Below are 18,408 nucleotides of genomic sequence, written 5' to 3'. Positions count from 1 at the left end.
AGATCAGGTAAAGTTGGGTCAGAAACAATGTCAAACTGATCAAAACAAAGTCTAGAGGCTTGTCTTGTCACTCCTGACACAGAGAAACACTTAGTTTCAACTAGAGATGGAAAAATCCATTAGGAAAATTCTCTCCTCTGTCCATTTAGCTGTTTCTGTTACAACACAGGAGCCACACACCCATGTGCTGCTGTGTTTCAGTATTACATCTGCATGAGATGCAAGCAGTCTGTACACCGAATGGCTATGACTAGGACTGTAACACTTCCACAGCGATCTGCTTGTGCTTCACAACGCAGACCTGTCTGTTAACTTAGGTGGCACCACCAGCCTGTACGGCCACACTGCCCCTTCTGAATTCCCCAGTGACAAGAACTTGGTATTCAGTGTATAAAAGTGACACAGTTACTAGTCCTGTTGCTGCAGGACCAGGTGTTAGTCTGGACATAGACTAGAGACAATATTAAGTTAAGAAATGCATGCCAGATCTTGAACCAGATGCTGTAGAAATGCTCACGTAGTAAGCAGCCTAAGCTTCCCAAACTTGACAGTATACAAGGACAAACTTGATAGTATGCAAGGCAATGGCCCTACCAAAGCAGCTGTTCAGAAAATGTGGAATGTAGTGACAACAATACAGTAATCACATAGCTTACAGCATCTCAAGAATAAAATGAGTGAAAAGCACTTGCTATAGACTTCCTTTACACGTGTAGGATGCAAGCTGTACAGTGGTGAGACTTACTGATGTCAACCAAAACATATGTAAGAATTAATCTATCTTCTATAAATTAAAAAGACTTGAAAATGCATTGTGAGCAGTTCAGAAAAAAAAAAAAGGACTGCTGTAACCTTGCTTTTTTACAAAGCAGAGTCAATTAGTTCAAAACACTTCCGAATGTTTAATTTTTTTCCATGAAGAACTACCTCAGAAGATTTTTAGAACTGCCTGGGAAGCTTCCCTTACTAGTTTGGAAATTACTGATACAAGCAGCCAGCCTAAGAGGTAAAGATGATGAGTTTACCCCATTTTCTACTCTAAAAACATTCATTAAAGCATTTTTGTTAAAATAAAAAAATTCTGGCAACTAGTATTTCAAGCAGTCATGTATGTTCCTGAGGTATAGGCTACAGAGGACTACAGGATACAAGCTATTTGAGGAATGGCTTCTGTGAACAATCCAAGGTGATATTTCTAAACCCTTAACAATCTTGATTCTTTTGTCATGAATACTTGTGACTCAGATTCAGAAAAGTTTGAAAACTAGCTCTGTAATGAGAAAAAAGCCATTTAAACCACAAAACATGTTTGGCCAGGAAAAACAGTTATTCTTCCTAATTCTACTTTGGACAGGTACCTCAAAAGTTGTATCCATTTCTCTTAAAAGGGTGGAAGAATAGTTTAAGCCCTATTACTAGATACTGTGTAGCTTCTTTATTGTCACTTTTCCTGGCAATCACACTTACATTACCTCCTTCAGTACCCACAAATACACTTCCATTGCTCCTTTGTGTTGTATAGCAACCACTAAGCAACACTACACGGGCACAAATGAAGCAGGCCAAGGCTTTATTAATCAACTACATGATCTCAGCATGGTAAAATCCCTCTTTTCGGAAGGGAAAGAGGAAACAAGGCAGCAGTTGTTATCTGGAAATGTTCTAGCCTGTTACATCTATGCATTTCCATACGTACAAATGTGTGTGCCTTACAGTAATAGCGTCTTTCTCCAAAACACCCTTTTTGAGGAATATTTCCTATTGATGTGTAACAAGGGCAGAAGGTTGATAACTGAATTACAAATTAATTTTAAACCTTCTTTTTATCATTCTATAAGACTTTGTTAAATTCAGAGAGAGAAAAACAGAGGCCCAATAGGTGCATGTAATTCTGAAGTATTTCTGAAGCTGTATTTGTGTGAACTTGCTTGCTTAAGTTGTTGCTGTAAGCTCATCAGAATCAACATCTATCATTTTGCACTGGAGGTATATCCTTCTCAAGTAAAATCACCTGCTCTTTCAACACTGCTGATGATGCTGTATATTTAAACATTGACTTTAAAGATTTTTACATGTATCCTAGCACTGTAATGGTTAACTACATAACCCATGCCATTATACATTACAATCATCAATGATTTAACAGCATGGATTAAAAATGCTGCTGAGTAGTTAGAGGGACATTTCTGCCCCCCAGACCCCATAGCTTTTTTCCCCCCCTCTTCCCCAATAACTTACATAGAATTAATAGAAAGCCCCTTTAACCTCAGTAGTTCTATCTAAAAATTCTAGTACTTTTCCAAACATTGAACATTCTGAGATTCAAATTAAATGCATAAAAATATTTTGATAATTTATCTGAAACCTAAGTAAGTAGAAGAAGGTGTCTGCTTCACCACTCAACACAAATGCATTAGAAACAATTTGATATAATTCAGATGCAAATTCAGAGACTTGCAACATCTAGCTTTTTAGATCCAGTGTATTTCTGTCAATGCAAAGAATCAATAGTATAACTTCCTTAGCTCCTAGTTTCCCAAAGATACCAGCAGAATTATTCTCCATTGCCACCATGGAAGATAACATCTGTAGACAGGGCCACAGATTTCTTCTGCTTGAAATTTAATCTAATTTTAGCTGAACTTTCTCAAATGTTATTCTTACTGTTTAGTTTCTACACCCCCATGGAGTCACAAAACTTCTTCTTTCCAGTCTTCCTGAAGTCAGCTCCTGAAGGCTTGCTAGATTTGCCTGGTTTGCATGCTTCTTGTTCTTGCCTCAAATGTTGCCCATTCCATTTCCTTTCTTGTTGCCTTCTATTTTCTTGTAACTGAACAGTCCAGAATCAGCATTAAAATGAAAGGGTTTCTTTTATCCACAAAGTTGTATCTTTTAGCTACCGTGCCTACTACTTCTCCTCACTTATTTTTACTGGCTCAAAGGTTAAGATTTTGCTCCTTCAGCTGTAACTGTCTAGCTCATGCCACCTCTTTTAGTGTTCACTAAGAATATAATTTAGGGAATGCAGTTGATTATCACTAAAAAGGACTACATCCTAAAGCTTTTCCATCAGAATTAGGATATTAGTACATGCACACAATTGCTCACTTGTATCCTCAGAAGAAGAGGATTCTATTTGAACTTTTTTTACAGAGAATTTTATGCTCGTTTTCCTCCTGATAATCAGAGATGCATTAGGTACTGGAAAACTCATTCCCTAGCATGTATTTTTTGACACAAGTGCTAATGTTAGAATCAGGTAGTAACAAACCAGAACGAAGTCAGTGAAAGCTGGTTGTTACTATAACTTTTTAAAAAATACTAAATATTTCAAAACTTTAAGGGGCTTACCACTGAAAGAATACCTCATTGGTTGTCCACCACCTCGCATGTAGGAAAGTTTTGGAAAAGAGTAAGAGAAGATTATGTAGTATGAGAAGCTGAACTATGTCATGCTATTATAAGAAAGGTAAGTGGGGAGGCATGAACTGAGTACGGGCTTGAAAAACACATGAAGCTATCTTGCTGCTTTACATAGCCCTAACATCTCCGCTGCAGCTCTTTGTCCACTACTTTGCTGTGTCTAGCTGGGATGGAGTTAGTTTTCTTTACAGAAGCCTGTATGCTGCTGTGCTATGGATTTGTGACTACAACAATGTTGATAACACACCCATGTTTTAGCTGCTGCTGAGCAGTGCTTACACAGTGTCAAGGTCTTCTGGTTCTTACTCTGGCCCCTGCAGTGATTAGGTTTAGGGCAGGCAAAATCTGGAACAGGGGGATAGGCGGGCAGCACAGGATGTGACACAGCCAGGACAGCTGACCAGAAATGGCCTAAGGGATACTTCATCCTATATTACATCATGCTCAATGATAAAAACCAAAGGGTAGTTTTTCCAAAGAGAGAGCACAAAGAGCATTCCCAGTATCTCAGCTTCAGGCTTAAGAGACCTTAACAAGGTGTTTGTTCCCATGTCCCTGAAGTAGCTATCTGGCATTGTATTTTTGAACTTGAGCAATGTTTATTTGCTACCATCATGCTACCCTAAAACATATTTAAAACCTTCATTCACTACAGCGTTATCTCCATGATAAAACAGAAATAAACAGCTCTTTTTGACTTGAAATAGTGCATCAGAAACAGCAGTGATAACCCAGTCAAAACTCACCATTGGTATTTAAACTCTGAGCTCTCTGTGCTCAGAGACTGGCAGAGAATCAGTCTGTTTGTGCAAAGTTGTAAGTGACTGCCTTTCTGTAACTCTTCTCGCCATCTCTTTCCTTCGTTTATTAAACCCTGTATCTCGACCCCTGAGTTTTGACTCGCTTTGGCTCTTCTGGTTCTTTCCCCCATCCCACTGGACAGGGGAAGTGAGTGAGCAACTGGATGGTCAATTAGTTGCTGGCTAAGGCCAACCCACCACAATCACCCTTTGAGAGGCATGCAGTAAGTCAAGGTGAGATATGTAGGAACTCACATATGTCCAGAAATATGAACTATAAGCAAAACTTCAAAAGACTTAAGTTCTTTAAAGTAGCAAATACTGAAAAACTTATTCAAATGCAGAGCAGACTACAGCAACCAAGACAAAGAGCCTCTTCGACAGCTCTGCGGGGGACAGAAAAAGAAACTGTGTGCTTGAATTCCAGCAAAGAAGATTCCTGCTAGGTAGTGGAAGGGAAAGATGACAATACAAATACCAAAGCTCTGCAACAGATTGCTCTGAAGAGCCTGTAAAATATTAAAGGTCTTTAGAACAGGTTAGATTAACATCTGCCAAGGACACCAACAGCTTGGCTTGCTTTGGGCTAGCAAATGTAGTCTAGTCTTACTTTTTAGTTTTCAGAGCAGACAGAAGTATCCATTTCTCTGATGAAATATTTAAAAAACCCACACAGGTATTATTAATTACTAGAGTCCCAACAATATAATTAGTGTTATGCAATCAGATACAACACAGACATTGTCTTTTTCACAATATAAATTAAAAGAGTAGCTAATTCAAGTTAAGGAATCCAAAGCCTAGAGGAATAGTACCTGTACAAATAAAATGTAATTCAAAACAACTGTTTTACTGAAATAAGTGTGCAAAGTTACCTCCTCTACATTGGAAGCAGTTTTGGCAGATGTCTCCATAAAGATAAGTCCATGCTCTCGTGCAAATGCTTCACCTTCCTCTTTCTTGACTTCTCGTCTAGATTCTAAATCACTAAGATGGAAAACCAAAAAAAAAGTTAGTTGCATTGTTTAACCTGTCCATGTAAATATTCTTCAGAAACACGCTTATAGGCCAAGAGCCCCCATTAGAACTTATGTACATGTGAGTATCTATTCAAACCCTCACATAAAGTAAAATTATTCTAAGCCTTGCACTTCTAGTATAATGTTATCCATCTACACTGTAAAGCTCAACAGATAAGGGACTTTTATAAATGATTTCTTAATGATATTAAAAATAATTTTAAAAATAAAGTTAATTTTTTTCCTAACCTAATCAGTAATTTAACTTATTTTTGCTTTAAACTCTTTTTATCAGAACAGAGATTGACTGTATGAACTTATTTTGAACTGTATTAGCTGTTCTCTCCCAACAAGCTAGCATTTAGGTTTGAAACTCCAGGTCTGACCCTCTAACAGCAGAACAATTTGAAGTGACTGTTACACAATTTCTTGTTTCCTGCCCTCCAAGTGGTTTAGAAGAAAGTCAAATATTAAACAAAAGAACAGGAAAAAAACCCTCATGAACTGGACAAACAGACAGTTCTGCTTCTGTAAGTCATATAGACACTATTTCACTCTTACTTTTTAAAGCTTCTTTAGGCACAAGGAATACTCAGTTTGTCCTTCTTTGTAAATATATTACATCTTGAACAATAACTGCTGTATTCATATGCAAATAATAAAGAAAACATATTTAAATAAAGTTTCATTTAAGTTGTGCATGTAAAAATATTTTCTCAGATACCCATTTTTAAACTAAACAGCATGCAAATAAAGAGGCTTAATTCGCAGCCAGAATACCAATAAAAAGTATCACACTGGGCTTCAGTGCTGCCATCCTTGTAATTATACATATATTAAAAATAAACGATACTCACTGTGGCATCTATTTTGCAGCAAAGCAGGTTTTTATTATTTTTACAACGACATGCTAGCTCAGATGAGTTACAGAGTCAAGACAATTCAGCACATCGTTTAAATATGAGCACACAATAAATGTATTCTCAAAACAATTTTAAAGTTTATGTTTATTATATATAAGCATTCCCAGTATCTCAGCTTCAGGCTTAAGATACCTTAAACCAAGGTGTTCATTCCCATGTCCCTGAAGTAGCTATCTGACATTGTACTTTTGAACTTGAGCAATGTTTATTTGCTACTATCATGCTACCCTAAAACATATTTAAAACCTTGATTCACTACAGTGTTATCTCCATGATAGAACAGAAACAAAACAGCTCTTTTTGACTTGAAATAGTGCAGTTCCATCAGAAACAGCAGTGATAACCCAGTCAAAACTCACTACTGGTATCTACACATATTCTTAAAGAGCTTTACTGTTTCTACTAACCACAGCTGTCTTCCTCTTTCTATTTCACTAATTCAAAGTATTTGGTCTTACTAGATCAATATAGCTATGTTTTGTTCTGGAAAGAAGATCAAGTACAAATGTTGTACTTGTACATGTTTTAACAGTAGTATTTGTAATGTTTTTAAAAAGCAGCTATTATATTTCAGATTAAATTCTCAACACTCTTCAAATCCAGCAATCAGTACTACAAACGTTTTTCAAGTGCACTTTTGGGACTCAGAAGAACAAAATTTATTCCTCCAAAAATCTTCTGCTAGTATACCTGTTCTTCCTTCCCTCCATCTCCAGTGGTATGCCCTACCATAAGAACTCCTGTAACACACTTTCAGAATAATGCAATATAATTGAACAAGTTCCCTTCCCGTCCTCCTCTGAGGCTTGAAAATAATCCCCTCTAAAACGCTTCTTAAAGAACTTAATTCATGTGGCACCTTAATCTGTAACTTAAAATACATAGAGTATTTATTGTTTGAATAAAACCTAGTTGTAACTGGAAATTACTGAGCTAGCTGCAAGTAGCATATTATAACATAAAATCATGTGGTATAGTCTGCATCAGCAGAATGCAAGACAAAAATCTAGTTTAACAGCTAAGAATAATCAGGAATAGTTACAGACGTCAACCAAGTATGCAAACTTTTTAATACTTATCTCAAGTAAACAGAATATTACTACTCCTCTCAGTGCTCTATTTTTACTCACATAAGCATAAAAACAGTTAGTCAAGGACATCACAAGATTACCAAAGCTTCATTTAATAAAAGAGATTACATTTTTATATTAATTTGTGAAGATTATGCTTATCACATCCCTCAAAAAGAACATTGTTAGTAATTTTCCAGATGACGCATAAAAATGTGGACAAGCTTCACAATTACTTAATGCTCAACACGTTTTTGAGGGGGAGGTAGAGGGTGGGTGGCAGAGGGAAGAAAACAGGAGGGAGAAAAAGGGGGAAGAAGAAGGAGAAATTAAGAGGTGAACAGGCTAGTGCAGCGAACACAGGCTCTTAACCACAAAGCTGTTTCTCAGTAGTATCTAAGAAATGATCTGGCTGTTCACCCTATTTCAAGGGGCAAGCATACACACCATTATTTCAGCTGGCATCTTTACCTTCAAGAATTACTGAGACAAATTAAGGTCAGTTAGGTAAAGGCCCATAACTAATGCGTTATTAACTTCTGAGATCATGCTCTTGATATTTGGAAAAATCCTACATCCAGCAAAAAAATCTAGACATGCTGCTACAGTTCACTGGATCAAGAACTAGAAAAATTACAGATAAACTTAATTTATTTGCTAATGTGTTTTTTTAAAGACCTTCAATACAGATCAAAGTCCCAGCATCAACAAGGAACCATTTTAGAACTTTAGATAGTGTATCTAACGAGAAGACCAAGTAAATCATCGTTTACAAACTGAGTAACACACTTCAAAACTTTTAGTTGTATTTTCATCTCCCAGTGTCTAACAGCCGCCTGGATTCACCAGGAAATGGTGCAAAAGCACTCTCTGCCCCCAGCTCCAGCTAAAACATACAGAATATGAAACAGGCTTGGAATTCAGAAATGTCTTATCATCATCAAGGCATGTACTTTTTACATTTGAGAGAAGTTTTTGAAGTAAATCCTATAGTATGGACCTTTTTTTTTTTTTTAATAACATTTTCTCTTTTGTGATTCTTAATCAGAAACTAAAGCACTTAAGGTACTCGGAACATAAGGCAGTTGATCCACATGTGTTGCACACTGTATTAATCTAATTAGGAAAGGAAAGGTTTTAGATTCACCATAAAAGTAAGCCCAGTGACTGAAAGTAATTTAAAGTTAATGTACTGCCTAAACCCAAGAAAACAAAAAAGCTGAAATCCAGAATTCATTAATCTTTACCATTTATAAAATCATAACTGTTTAAATTTTACCTTTTGTTTCCAATAAGCATTATAACCATGTTGGAGTTGGAATGCTGACGAGCATCTTCTAACCAAGTTGTCAAGTGGTTGAAAGTGTCCCTCCTAAGTATGGAAGAGAATGAAAATTAAAAGCAGTATGTCAGGAAACCTTTCCCTTCTATGAGTCTTCTTCTCTACTTAAGTAACCAACTAGTTTATTAGTACACATGCTCCAGGGAAAAAAGCTAGTAATCCCTTTGTGAGAGGGAGAACAGGCGAACAAAAAAATCAGTAAACAAGGAGCATTAATGAACTCTGCCTAAAAAGTAATTGAAAACACGTTTGCGACAAAGAGTAAAGAGGATTCTTACAGCTGTAAGTATCTGCAATTTTATATACATATAAAATCTGCTGAACGGCATTTTAAAAGTCCCTAACAGCCTCAACCAATTCCAACAACAGCACAAATAATCACATACTCATACAGTAATATTTGTTCTACTGAAGGCAGGAAATGGTTGACAATTTTCTGTGAGTTTATAAACAGAATAATGAGTTTAGTAGCGAAGTCTTTTAAAGTAAAGTACACTAACATGGCATGTTACAGATTTTACAGAATGTGTACACTAAATATTAAGTCACAGGCTTGTAAAGTGCGTTTAAGATTTCACAAAAGTAAAACCACCTATTTATGAATCAAAGATTCTTTTGCTGGAAATCCAATGGAAAGTGGATGGCTTCCTGATATTTAAAAATAAATGGGGAACAAAAGGAAAAATGTCCAGTAAATCTCTTGCAAAAGTTGTTGCTTAATTCAGCAATGAGACCCAAGATCCACAAAGGGAACCACACATCCTAATAGGATTTTGGAGCCTGCACATTTTCACAAGCCAGCCACAGTACCCACAGTTCTGCAGATAACATGTTGTATAGAGACTTTATTCAGTACTGCAGAAAAACCGTAGCCACTTCTAACAGCTACTACAGAAATCACACCAAGACGTGTAAACCTCATAAACACAGCAATGGTGGAAGTTTCCTGGTATTTTTATGTAACCGGACTTTGACGTTTTACTATTTCATGCCTTTGCAGGATGGTATTTCAGTAAAAAAATTTGCTATAGTTAGAGAAAAATTATAGCTCATACTAATAAAAACAACAGAAAGGAATTCATGAAATATTTCAGGGTCTTTCCTGGTTCCAGAGGTTCAAGGTCAAATAGTTTATAATACCACTTCATTTCATTCTTCCTGAAGCTTTATATATACTTCTTCTCAACCAGTACACAGAGATAAATGGAAGTATATAGGTTATGTGTTATATATGTTTCATATATATATAAACATATATAAGCTATGTTATATAGGCTGTGTCTTGATTTTGAGCACTTAAGGGAAGTTGGCAAAATATTAGATTATAAGTATCTATACAAAAAGCCAAACTACATTCAACATTTTAACACTGCTATATTCCATAGCACAATTCTACAAAGACATGCCATTTTAATTGTTACACCTCCTCAGCATTCTCACCTTGTGATATCATACACTAGTAAAGCCCCTGCTGCCCCTCTGTAGTACGACCTTGTAATGGAACGGAAGGACTCCTGCCCTGCCTGTAGAAGAGAAAGTTTCATTATTTCATACCTCAAATTTATTTTTTGGTGCTGAAAACCACAAACTGAGAATCACAGAATCATAGAATTTGACTTTTGAGAGAACAGGGACAAGAAGAAGCGTGGAGGGAAATATCAAGAGAGGGAACAATTGGGAACCAAGTCTCTCATAGTTGCAAAAGAAGGCACATAAGGAGAAGACACCAACTACAGCACAGTGCTGTTAAAAAAATAGGAAAAAAAAAATCGGAACAAGACCTCTAAACCTTTTTTGGCAATCCCTGACAACCCAATTTACTGAATGGCTTCACAATACATGAATCATTATTAGAGCACAGAATGGACTCCTAGCAACTAAGCTCTGAAGACAAATTTGAAAGGAAGCAAATAACCCAGAGCTTCACATTTGAATTCAATAACCCACTCCCTGGGGCAGCTGTTGACACTAGAATAAATAAAGCCCATTGTAAATAAATGATGAATGACATCTTTACGCCCACCATCTGCTGGTGTAAAGGTTGTTGGAAGGCCAAGGATGCAGATTTTATCCGTTATATCATAAACTGTAGCCAGCTTTCAACAGTCTTCAGATGGAATTCTTTCAGTAATCACTTTATTATAAAAAACAGAAAATGTTTCTGAATTCAATTTTACACAATTCTGCACCACAGTTAATCCATTTCCTCTGTACTTGATAAATAATACTTGTCAAAACAGCTTCAGGATGCAAGAATCATCTTCATATGCACTGGTGAAAAACTTCAGAATCCTACATAAATCAGACAGTTCTCACAGAAAAGTATTCTGTAAAAATCTCAGCATTTAACAGAACCAGATCTTGAAAAATAAATATTCATAGTTGTAGACCTTGAACTCTCCATGCTCATGCTTTTCAGAAGTGCTACCTAGCACCTGACAGTTGTCAGAGGAAACATTTACTTTAATATTTACTAATAACAGAAGCCTTAGCATAATTCAAAGATAAGACAGAACACAATTAATACTAATACTGATGCTGAAAAAAAACCACTTATGCAGTAAGATAGTTATCTGCAGAACTAAGAAATTTTCCCAATTTAAACCCGTGAAAAGCAAGAGTGAAATATTTATCAAATACAAGCTACCCTTCAGGCCTACCTAGAAAATTAGTGTACTAATTGTACACTAAAAAAGAAAGCGTAACTTTTTCTTCTCGCAGTTACTGTACTTTTAATATAAGGTCGTCTTAAATTCAAGGAGAACTTGATCTCGATTCTGTCATTGAACAAGAACAGTGCCACAACAGGTTTTGACATGTTCAGTCTTCAGAAAGCATCCTTGTCTTCCAGAATACTCAGTTACTTCAGTTTAAGAAAACACTTTATCTTAGCCTTTCCAGTGGAAGAAGTTATGAAAGACAATATACGTACTAGTTTAAACACAATTAGAATACAATAGCATATGCAGTTGGCTGAGAGGCCAAGTGCATCTTTATGTAAACTATAGTAATAGAATACAGACAATCTGCTAGAATGCAGCAAGGAGCAGTAAAAGCCCCCAGTTTAGTGCCGTACTTGGTTCCCTACACATAAGCTCTACTAAGCTCTACAACTTTTTCTTGATGTGGTGACTAGCTCAAGTGCACGGTAGATGCATAAAGCATTTTTTTCTAACTAGACAACAGAATTTATTGTTACCAGTGTACTCCACGTATTGCCTAAAATCACACATGAAGTAGACTTGGCCTACCGCATAAAGATTGCCTGTTCCACCTTCATAAATTCCACTCCGACGCATGAAATTGTTCATCTCCCCGAGTAAATTAATCACGGTCAACCAAGATTATCGGAGGTTCTAGTAGATCTTAGAAGAATGTAGGAATTGTGAGTTCTTATAAGAATCATTTACAAAAGTTTGGTATCTAAATCCTGAAAATACTGTAACATTTTTAATGGTGCCTCATTTGCCCATGATGAAATTTAAGTATCATTGCTTCCTGAAGGGAAGACTGGGGAAAAGGTAGAAAATGTTACCCCTTCTTCACCAAAGACACTCTCTTCCACATAGCAATAATGAATTTGTGCTTACATATAAAATTGACAACACAAACTGAATACCTTTCATTCTAAACAGAAGAAAATTGAGTTTCCGTAAAGACACTTCATGGTATTTATGTTTATATTATATATTTAAAAGGTGTTTGTGTTGTTTTATATATATAGATATATGTAATTTACTTCTATTTTAACTATCAGATCAAATGAGAGATCTAGAATAGCAGGGTTAGGCATACAGAATACACTCCACAGCTTTTTTTTTTTTTTAGTACCATCATTACTTTTAAGCATTTTTTAAACTGACAATTCGCTCTCTGCTGCCCCCCCCCCCCCCCCTTTTTCCCCCAAGGGGAGACAAGCTATTTCAAAGACAACAAAAACCACAAAAAAAAGTAAAGGCTATTAGCCAAAACCAACTTTTTCAACTTTTTTTAAAGAAATGTGTGTTATAATTGTACTTTGTCTAAGGAGCAACAGATAGAAGTAGTAGTATGGAAACTCAGTATAAATGAAAAACAGCTTTGAAATCAGAGAAAAGTCCTTTATCTTAAGTGAAATTAACACTGTTCTTACCATCCCTTCTATGTTCTCCCAAAGTCCAGTACTCCCCCCCCCCTCCCTTTCCATATTGAAAAGCTTTTTTTCATAGAATCACAGAATAGTTGAGGTGGGAAGGGACCTCTGGAGGTCACCTGTTCTAAACACACCTGGCTCAAACAGGGCTACTCAGAGCAGACTGCCCAAGTCCACGTCCAGGAGGCTTCTGAAGATCTCCAAGGATGGAGACTCCACAACCTCTCTGGACAACCTGTACCAGTGTTCACTGTGGAGAACAGTAGTGGCAGCAGCCACTAAACAAATGCTAAACAGGGTATTCCCCAAGGCCGTATTACATCTGGTACAGGCAACACAAACCTCTTCTCCAAGGCAGCCCCTGGGTACAGCCACTTTCAGAGCTACACAGCAGTGGAAGTGGGAAGACGGAAGATCTTTTTGGTTAGATAGAACATGACAGCTAGTTCACATGTAGAAACTCTAGCTCAGACAAGGTTGCCTGCAAGAACCATAAATGTATACTCAACAGGCCTGTACACACATCCTCTCTCTTCAGAGAAAAAGGTGCTAGCTCTGACATAATTCACTGATTGTGAAAAAATGCAGGCCTCTGATAAACCACTGATGTTTTAAGTGCTAACTAACATTCTTTTTGGCCATTTTCTGGACTGTAATCTTTTACAATTCATATCATGCTGGTTAACAAAAACCTTCTGGTAAGAGGGACTCATATAATCATAGTTCTAGGAGTTGCAAGTCTTCAAAATAGTACAAAAATCTTCATCCCTGCTTGAACTGTAGAACGGCACGGACATATATCCCATGTGCTTCTCTAAAAATACCTCAGTATAGAGGCCAAAACATTTTCAAAATAATGATGTAAGCAGAACACGAAGCATTAGGTCACTAAGATACAGAGATTTAGGGCCTGCACTGAAGTTTTCAGGAATATTTAAGCTATGTAACTGTGTTACCATTGACACAGTATCTGCGACATTTGAGAAAAGGCTCCAAGTGTTACTATTCCTATAGAAAATCTGAGTGCCATTTCCAAGTGTAGTTTCTTAGTCATGTAGGTGTCAGTTGCAAAACGTGCAGGCAAGTCTTTGCTATCAAAAGGAGTTTCCTGCAAATCTCTTAACAGCATATTTTTGAATCTATAAACTAAGGAAATAAATAAATAAGAACCACGATGCAGTACAAGAAAGTAGTTGGATAATGAGATAGGATCCACAACAGCACATCTCCCTAGAAAAGAGGCCATTTATTTTACAGAATTCTGTACTTTCAGTGCTGATGATTTTGGAAAGTTTCTTCAGTTATCTGTGTACAGCCCAGCAGGCCTTCAACATCCAAGCTGACCAACAGTTTTTATTAGGAGGAAACTTTATAGTATACATGTACATGAAAAATGAGAAGCTATAATCCACCACTGGTAGCAGCTCTAGACTCCTTCACTTTTTAAAAGGGGCATATGTGTGTAATATGTTCAAACCCAGTAACAGAACACCTTATTCACGTTGGGAATTATTACTCATTTAAATTTGTTTACACTTTCATAAGCCATATAGAAAACTAGAAAGATATCTAAGAAACAACCAACTCACACAAGTGTCACGCTACCTATGACAACTGCCAGTTGGGAACTACTCCACAAAGTTGATCCCTGGAACAAAATGTTCCAGAAAGAGAGAAGAGCAATACATACCCTTGAATATAGTTTTGAAAGTTATAAATAAATTAACAGCCTTTTAGTCACATGGCAACTTGTTTACACAAATGCATTAATCTTTCTTGCAATTACACCTCTACTCCAAAATAAAAAGAACTTTAAAGTGACTTAGTAGTACGTAGTTCAAAGAATAAGCACAGAAGCAGTATAAAAATTAAAAAAACCCTGCTCCTTTCCAGCAAAGACATTCCCAAACAAGAACAGAACTAAGGCCACTTATGAAAAAGAATCCGTAACAATTTAAGAAAGTGTCAGAATTTGTGTGAGATTCAGCCAAGTTACATATTACTTCAGAAAAACCCTGTCAGCATCCTAAAAAGAACTGAAATTTTAATAGGACTAAAGATACCCAAGGGTGAAACCATACATATGTCTAAGTACAGATCATTTGTACATCTGCCTTTTCTTCTGATGTTGTTGAATGCATGCCATTTAGATATCCAAAGCAATTCCCAACAGATCACAGAAACAAAGCTTTAGTCCTCCATTATTAGAAGTATCCTTATTGATTTATTTCAGGCCATAAATATATTTGAAACTTTTAGGTTTTAAGTAGCTAGCCTCACCAAAATAGGAGTTCCACTACGGACAAAAGGAAGTAACTAGCTCTTATTGTAAAAGCCACAGATAAACTGACAAGAAATTTACAACCAGCCATAAAATAACATATCAATAATCATGCATTTCAATAACCAAATACATGTAAGCACATGACAGACAAAGGTTTGGGAACACTAAGCTAGAAGGTATATCAAGTTCCCTTAGCTTCCTGAAGTGCCATCATGGTTGTGAACAGTAACTTAGCTACTGGCACTTAGTTCAGACGATAGTCCTACTACACAAACTGCAACAGGAGTAATGGATGAATTCCCCCTGATCCATGAATTCAGAAATGAATTCATGCTCTCACATAGCAGCAAACACAGTCTGTGAACTGATGATCAAACAAGTTTCAGGAACCAAAATGGATCCTATGCAAGTTCTTGATGTTACTTCACAGCAGTAAAAGAGGGCCTTGAACACTAAGTCCTCACAACTTGAGCTGCAAAACATAACCATTGTACCTGCAGGAATGTGGCTAAAGGGTCACATTAGTAAAAATACAGTAGAAGAATTCACCAACTTCCCATGACCATAAAGACATCCTCTGACTACCAAAGGAAGTAGCAAATATCATGAAGTAGACAGTAAAGAACTCTTGGGGGTGAATGCTACATCCTGGCAATTGTCACTATCACTAAGGTGATATTATTATTCATTTAATGAATTAAGGGAACTTTGTTTGGTTCTACTAAATCCAAAGCATTTTCAAATAGAGGAAAACCAACTGAGTTTCCAAGAAGAACTAGTATATTCAGAATATCTGAAAGTGGATGGACAAGTCACGCCGTGGTTTTAGGAAAGAGAGATGTAACTTCAACAGTCAGGTCTTCCACTTTGCACAAACACATTTTTTTTTGGGCAGGCTCTCAATTAGTAGAAAACATTGTAAATTTAATTAGAAAGCTCATTTATACGGAAACCAAGAAATTGCCTTATAAAAAATATGACTTCAGATATTTAGTGTTAGTCTGAGCAAGACTATTCATTATTATGTTTCTAGAACACCTTAGTCATGTTCAGATTAAGACTAAAAATAAACATTTAATCACATTTCTATGAAATAAAGCAGAAAGATATTAAAAAATACAGTATTTAAATACACAGGAAAAATTCTTGTATCAATTTAATTTAGAGAACATATGTAGTATTACTTAGTATCATCACTGATCTTTCCCCCTGCAACGTCTGACAGAACTTAAATTCCCTCTTTCAACTACTGCTTATTTTTTTCTCATCAACAATGACTTGTTAGTAATAGTTAATACAATACAGAACGTCCCCCTCAATGACAAAATGATGGCTACTGACTCAGCCTGGAAACAAGCCCAGTATCTCTCTACAACAATGAATTTTTTCTGAGAAGAAGCAATTTTAATACTTCTCAGTGTTAGACTACCACGAGACAAACTGCCTCATCTACACAGCTTGTCTAAACTCACAAAGCTTAACAGCTCCCAGAATGGTATTTTGATTCTTACCAGCTTCTATAGACCACTTCTAGTTCTCTAAAAGTTATTTTTTAAATTGGCACTAGCTCAAATACCACACTTCCACAGAAGAGTAGCGGCAATTACCAACTAACCAGTTTTGACAAAAGTATCTCTCAGTCTATCCAACTATTGAAAGCCATTACCAAGATTAAAGACACAGGACAAGACAAATGAACAATTTGTTCCAATACCTGCACTCCCCTTGACTGACCTAAACGCATCAGAAAGGAAAAGTGAAACCCAGCGACTCACAGACCTAAAAACCTGGGCATGCCACAGCACACATAGCAAGCTTGCAGAGCCCAGCAGTGGGGAGATCAGGAGCAGCCTGCAGTTTCAAGAGAACAACAGGACACACTATTTGCTTGTGTAGACATATGATCAGCAGTAGAGCAAAGACTGCAACAACTAATGCTAAGTATGCAACGGCCACACTGAGTATCTGTCATGGAATGTGGGCTTTGAATTTTTGGTAGTGGTGGCTTAGGGTTTTTTTGAGTGGTGGTGTGTTGTATGTGTTTTTGCAACAAACTAGTTTTACTAAACTACCAACTCACAGGATGAAATACTGGACTACAATTTCTAATTGGCATACGTGCATTCCTTGATTTGTTTCAGTTTGGCCTTATCCGAAAGGAATTCAGTTTGTGTACTCCCACATGAAAACCAGACCGCAGAAAGCAGAGCTAACTCCCGTAATACACTCCTGATCCAAACTAAGATGCTAATGACAAAGTCAAATATTCTTGACTTACAACACAAGAAAAGCACACAAATAGATCTCGCATACATACAACAGTGTTAGCTTCAGTTGCCCCGTAGGTTACAACATACTCCCACAGTGAGGTACACTGCAGCTTCCATATATCCCCATTATCAAGATAATACCTTTCCTTGGAGCTGCAGTGATTGGCTGAAGACAACACAAACTGAGGACCATTGCATAGAAATATCTGGCCAGAAAAATCTGAATTAAAACGTGATTGTCTTAAGAAAGCAAGTCCTTATTTCATTGTTAAGCAGTCAAAAGAAATTTTATCCAGTTCTCCTCTTCTTACATCTACGCTCAAGATGCTTCCTGTTCAGTGGTGGATTGAAACCAGGTATGTAAGGCTAGTGCTAAATCAGAAAAGTGATGGTGCTGTGACTCAGTAAGCACCAACTGGAAGCAAATAACTCACGAGTTTCCTTAGCCACAGGGTAAAAAAAGCCTTCTCTTATCAAACAGAAGTTGTTACAGCTTCATAAATACAGAGATAGCACCACTAACAGCTAGCAGTTTTTACTAAGAGAAAAAGAAATTCAGGAAATGCTCAATGCAGATACACAATTACAGACACAGTAACACTGGTCGTTATGGACATCTCTGAGTATCTTAACACTTGTAGGTATCTCGAGAATTACCTCATCATGTTTCTTATTTTGCTATTCCTTCAACACACTTGCATTCAAGATCAGAACTGTAAGTACAATCTGACCATACTCTTCTATACATTTTCACAGAGAACTTCCAAGGAGGCACAGGTGTTAGATGCAATTTCAAGTTATTAACTTGTAAAATAAGTAAGGTACTTTAAATCTTACCTATGAAGTCAGCTAAAATATTGCATTTGTTTACATTTTTATGTACACATACATTCATATATGCATGCCCTGCATGTGTGCATCTCCCTTCATTGATTTGCTATACCAAAAAGAGCACATACACAAGGCTATGGCTCATGGGTGTGTTTCTAAAGGTATCCTAAAATGCTCTTGGAAAAGGAAACAGGCAACCCTGCCTTAGAGAACAGTTAAGCACATTTGAAAGACATAGCTATCAGTAAGAGCATCTTAAAGCCATCACATCACAAGTGTAGACGCTGAGCACTGAGGTAGAACTGCTCTGTGGT

At 36.8% G+C, this 18,408-nt stretch overlaps 1 protein-coding gene across 1 annotated transcript in view; it reads right to left on the bottom strand.

The window, feature by feature from the left end:
• Window positions 1-18,408, bottom strand: part of RAB2A (RAB2A, member RAS oncogene family) — a 44,080-nt gene that overhangs the window by 11,388 nt on the left and 14,284 nt on the right. The window contains exons 5-7 of the mRNA XM_040587303.1: window positions 10,018-10,100; window positions 8,515-8,607; window positions 5,099-5,210 (exon numbers count right to left, since the gene is read on the bottom strand). Coding sequence (XP_040443237.1) covers window positions 5,099-5,210; window positions 8,515-8,607; window positions 10,018-10,100 — 288 coding nt within the window. The remainder of the gene's footprint in view (window positions 1-5,098; window positions 5,211-8,514; window positions 8,608-10,017; window positions 10,101-18,408) is intronic.

Source organism: Falco naumanni, chromosome 3 (genome assembly GCF_017639655.2).
Source record: "Falco naumanni isolate bFalNau1 chromosome 3, bFalNau1.pat, whole genome shotgun sequence".
Lineage (NCBI taxonomy): Eukaryota > Metazoa > Chordata > Aves > Falconiformes > Falconidae > Falco > Falco naumanni.
The sequence above is the reverse complement of the archived record's forward strand: the minus strand, read 5'-3'. Positions and strand labels throughout refer to the sequence as shown.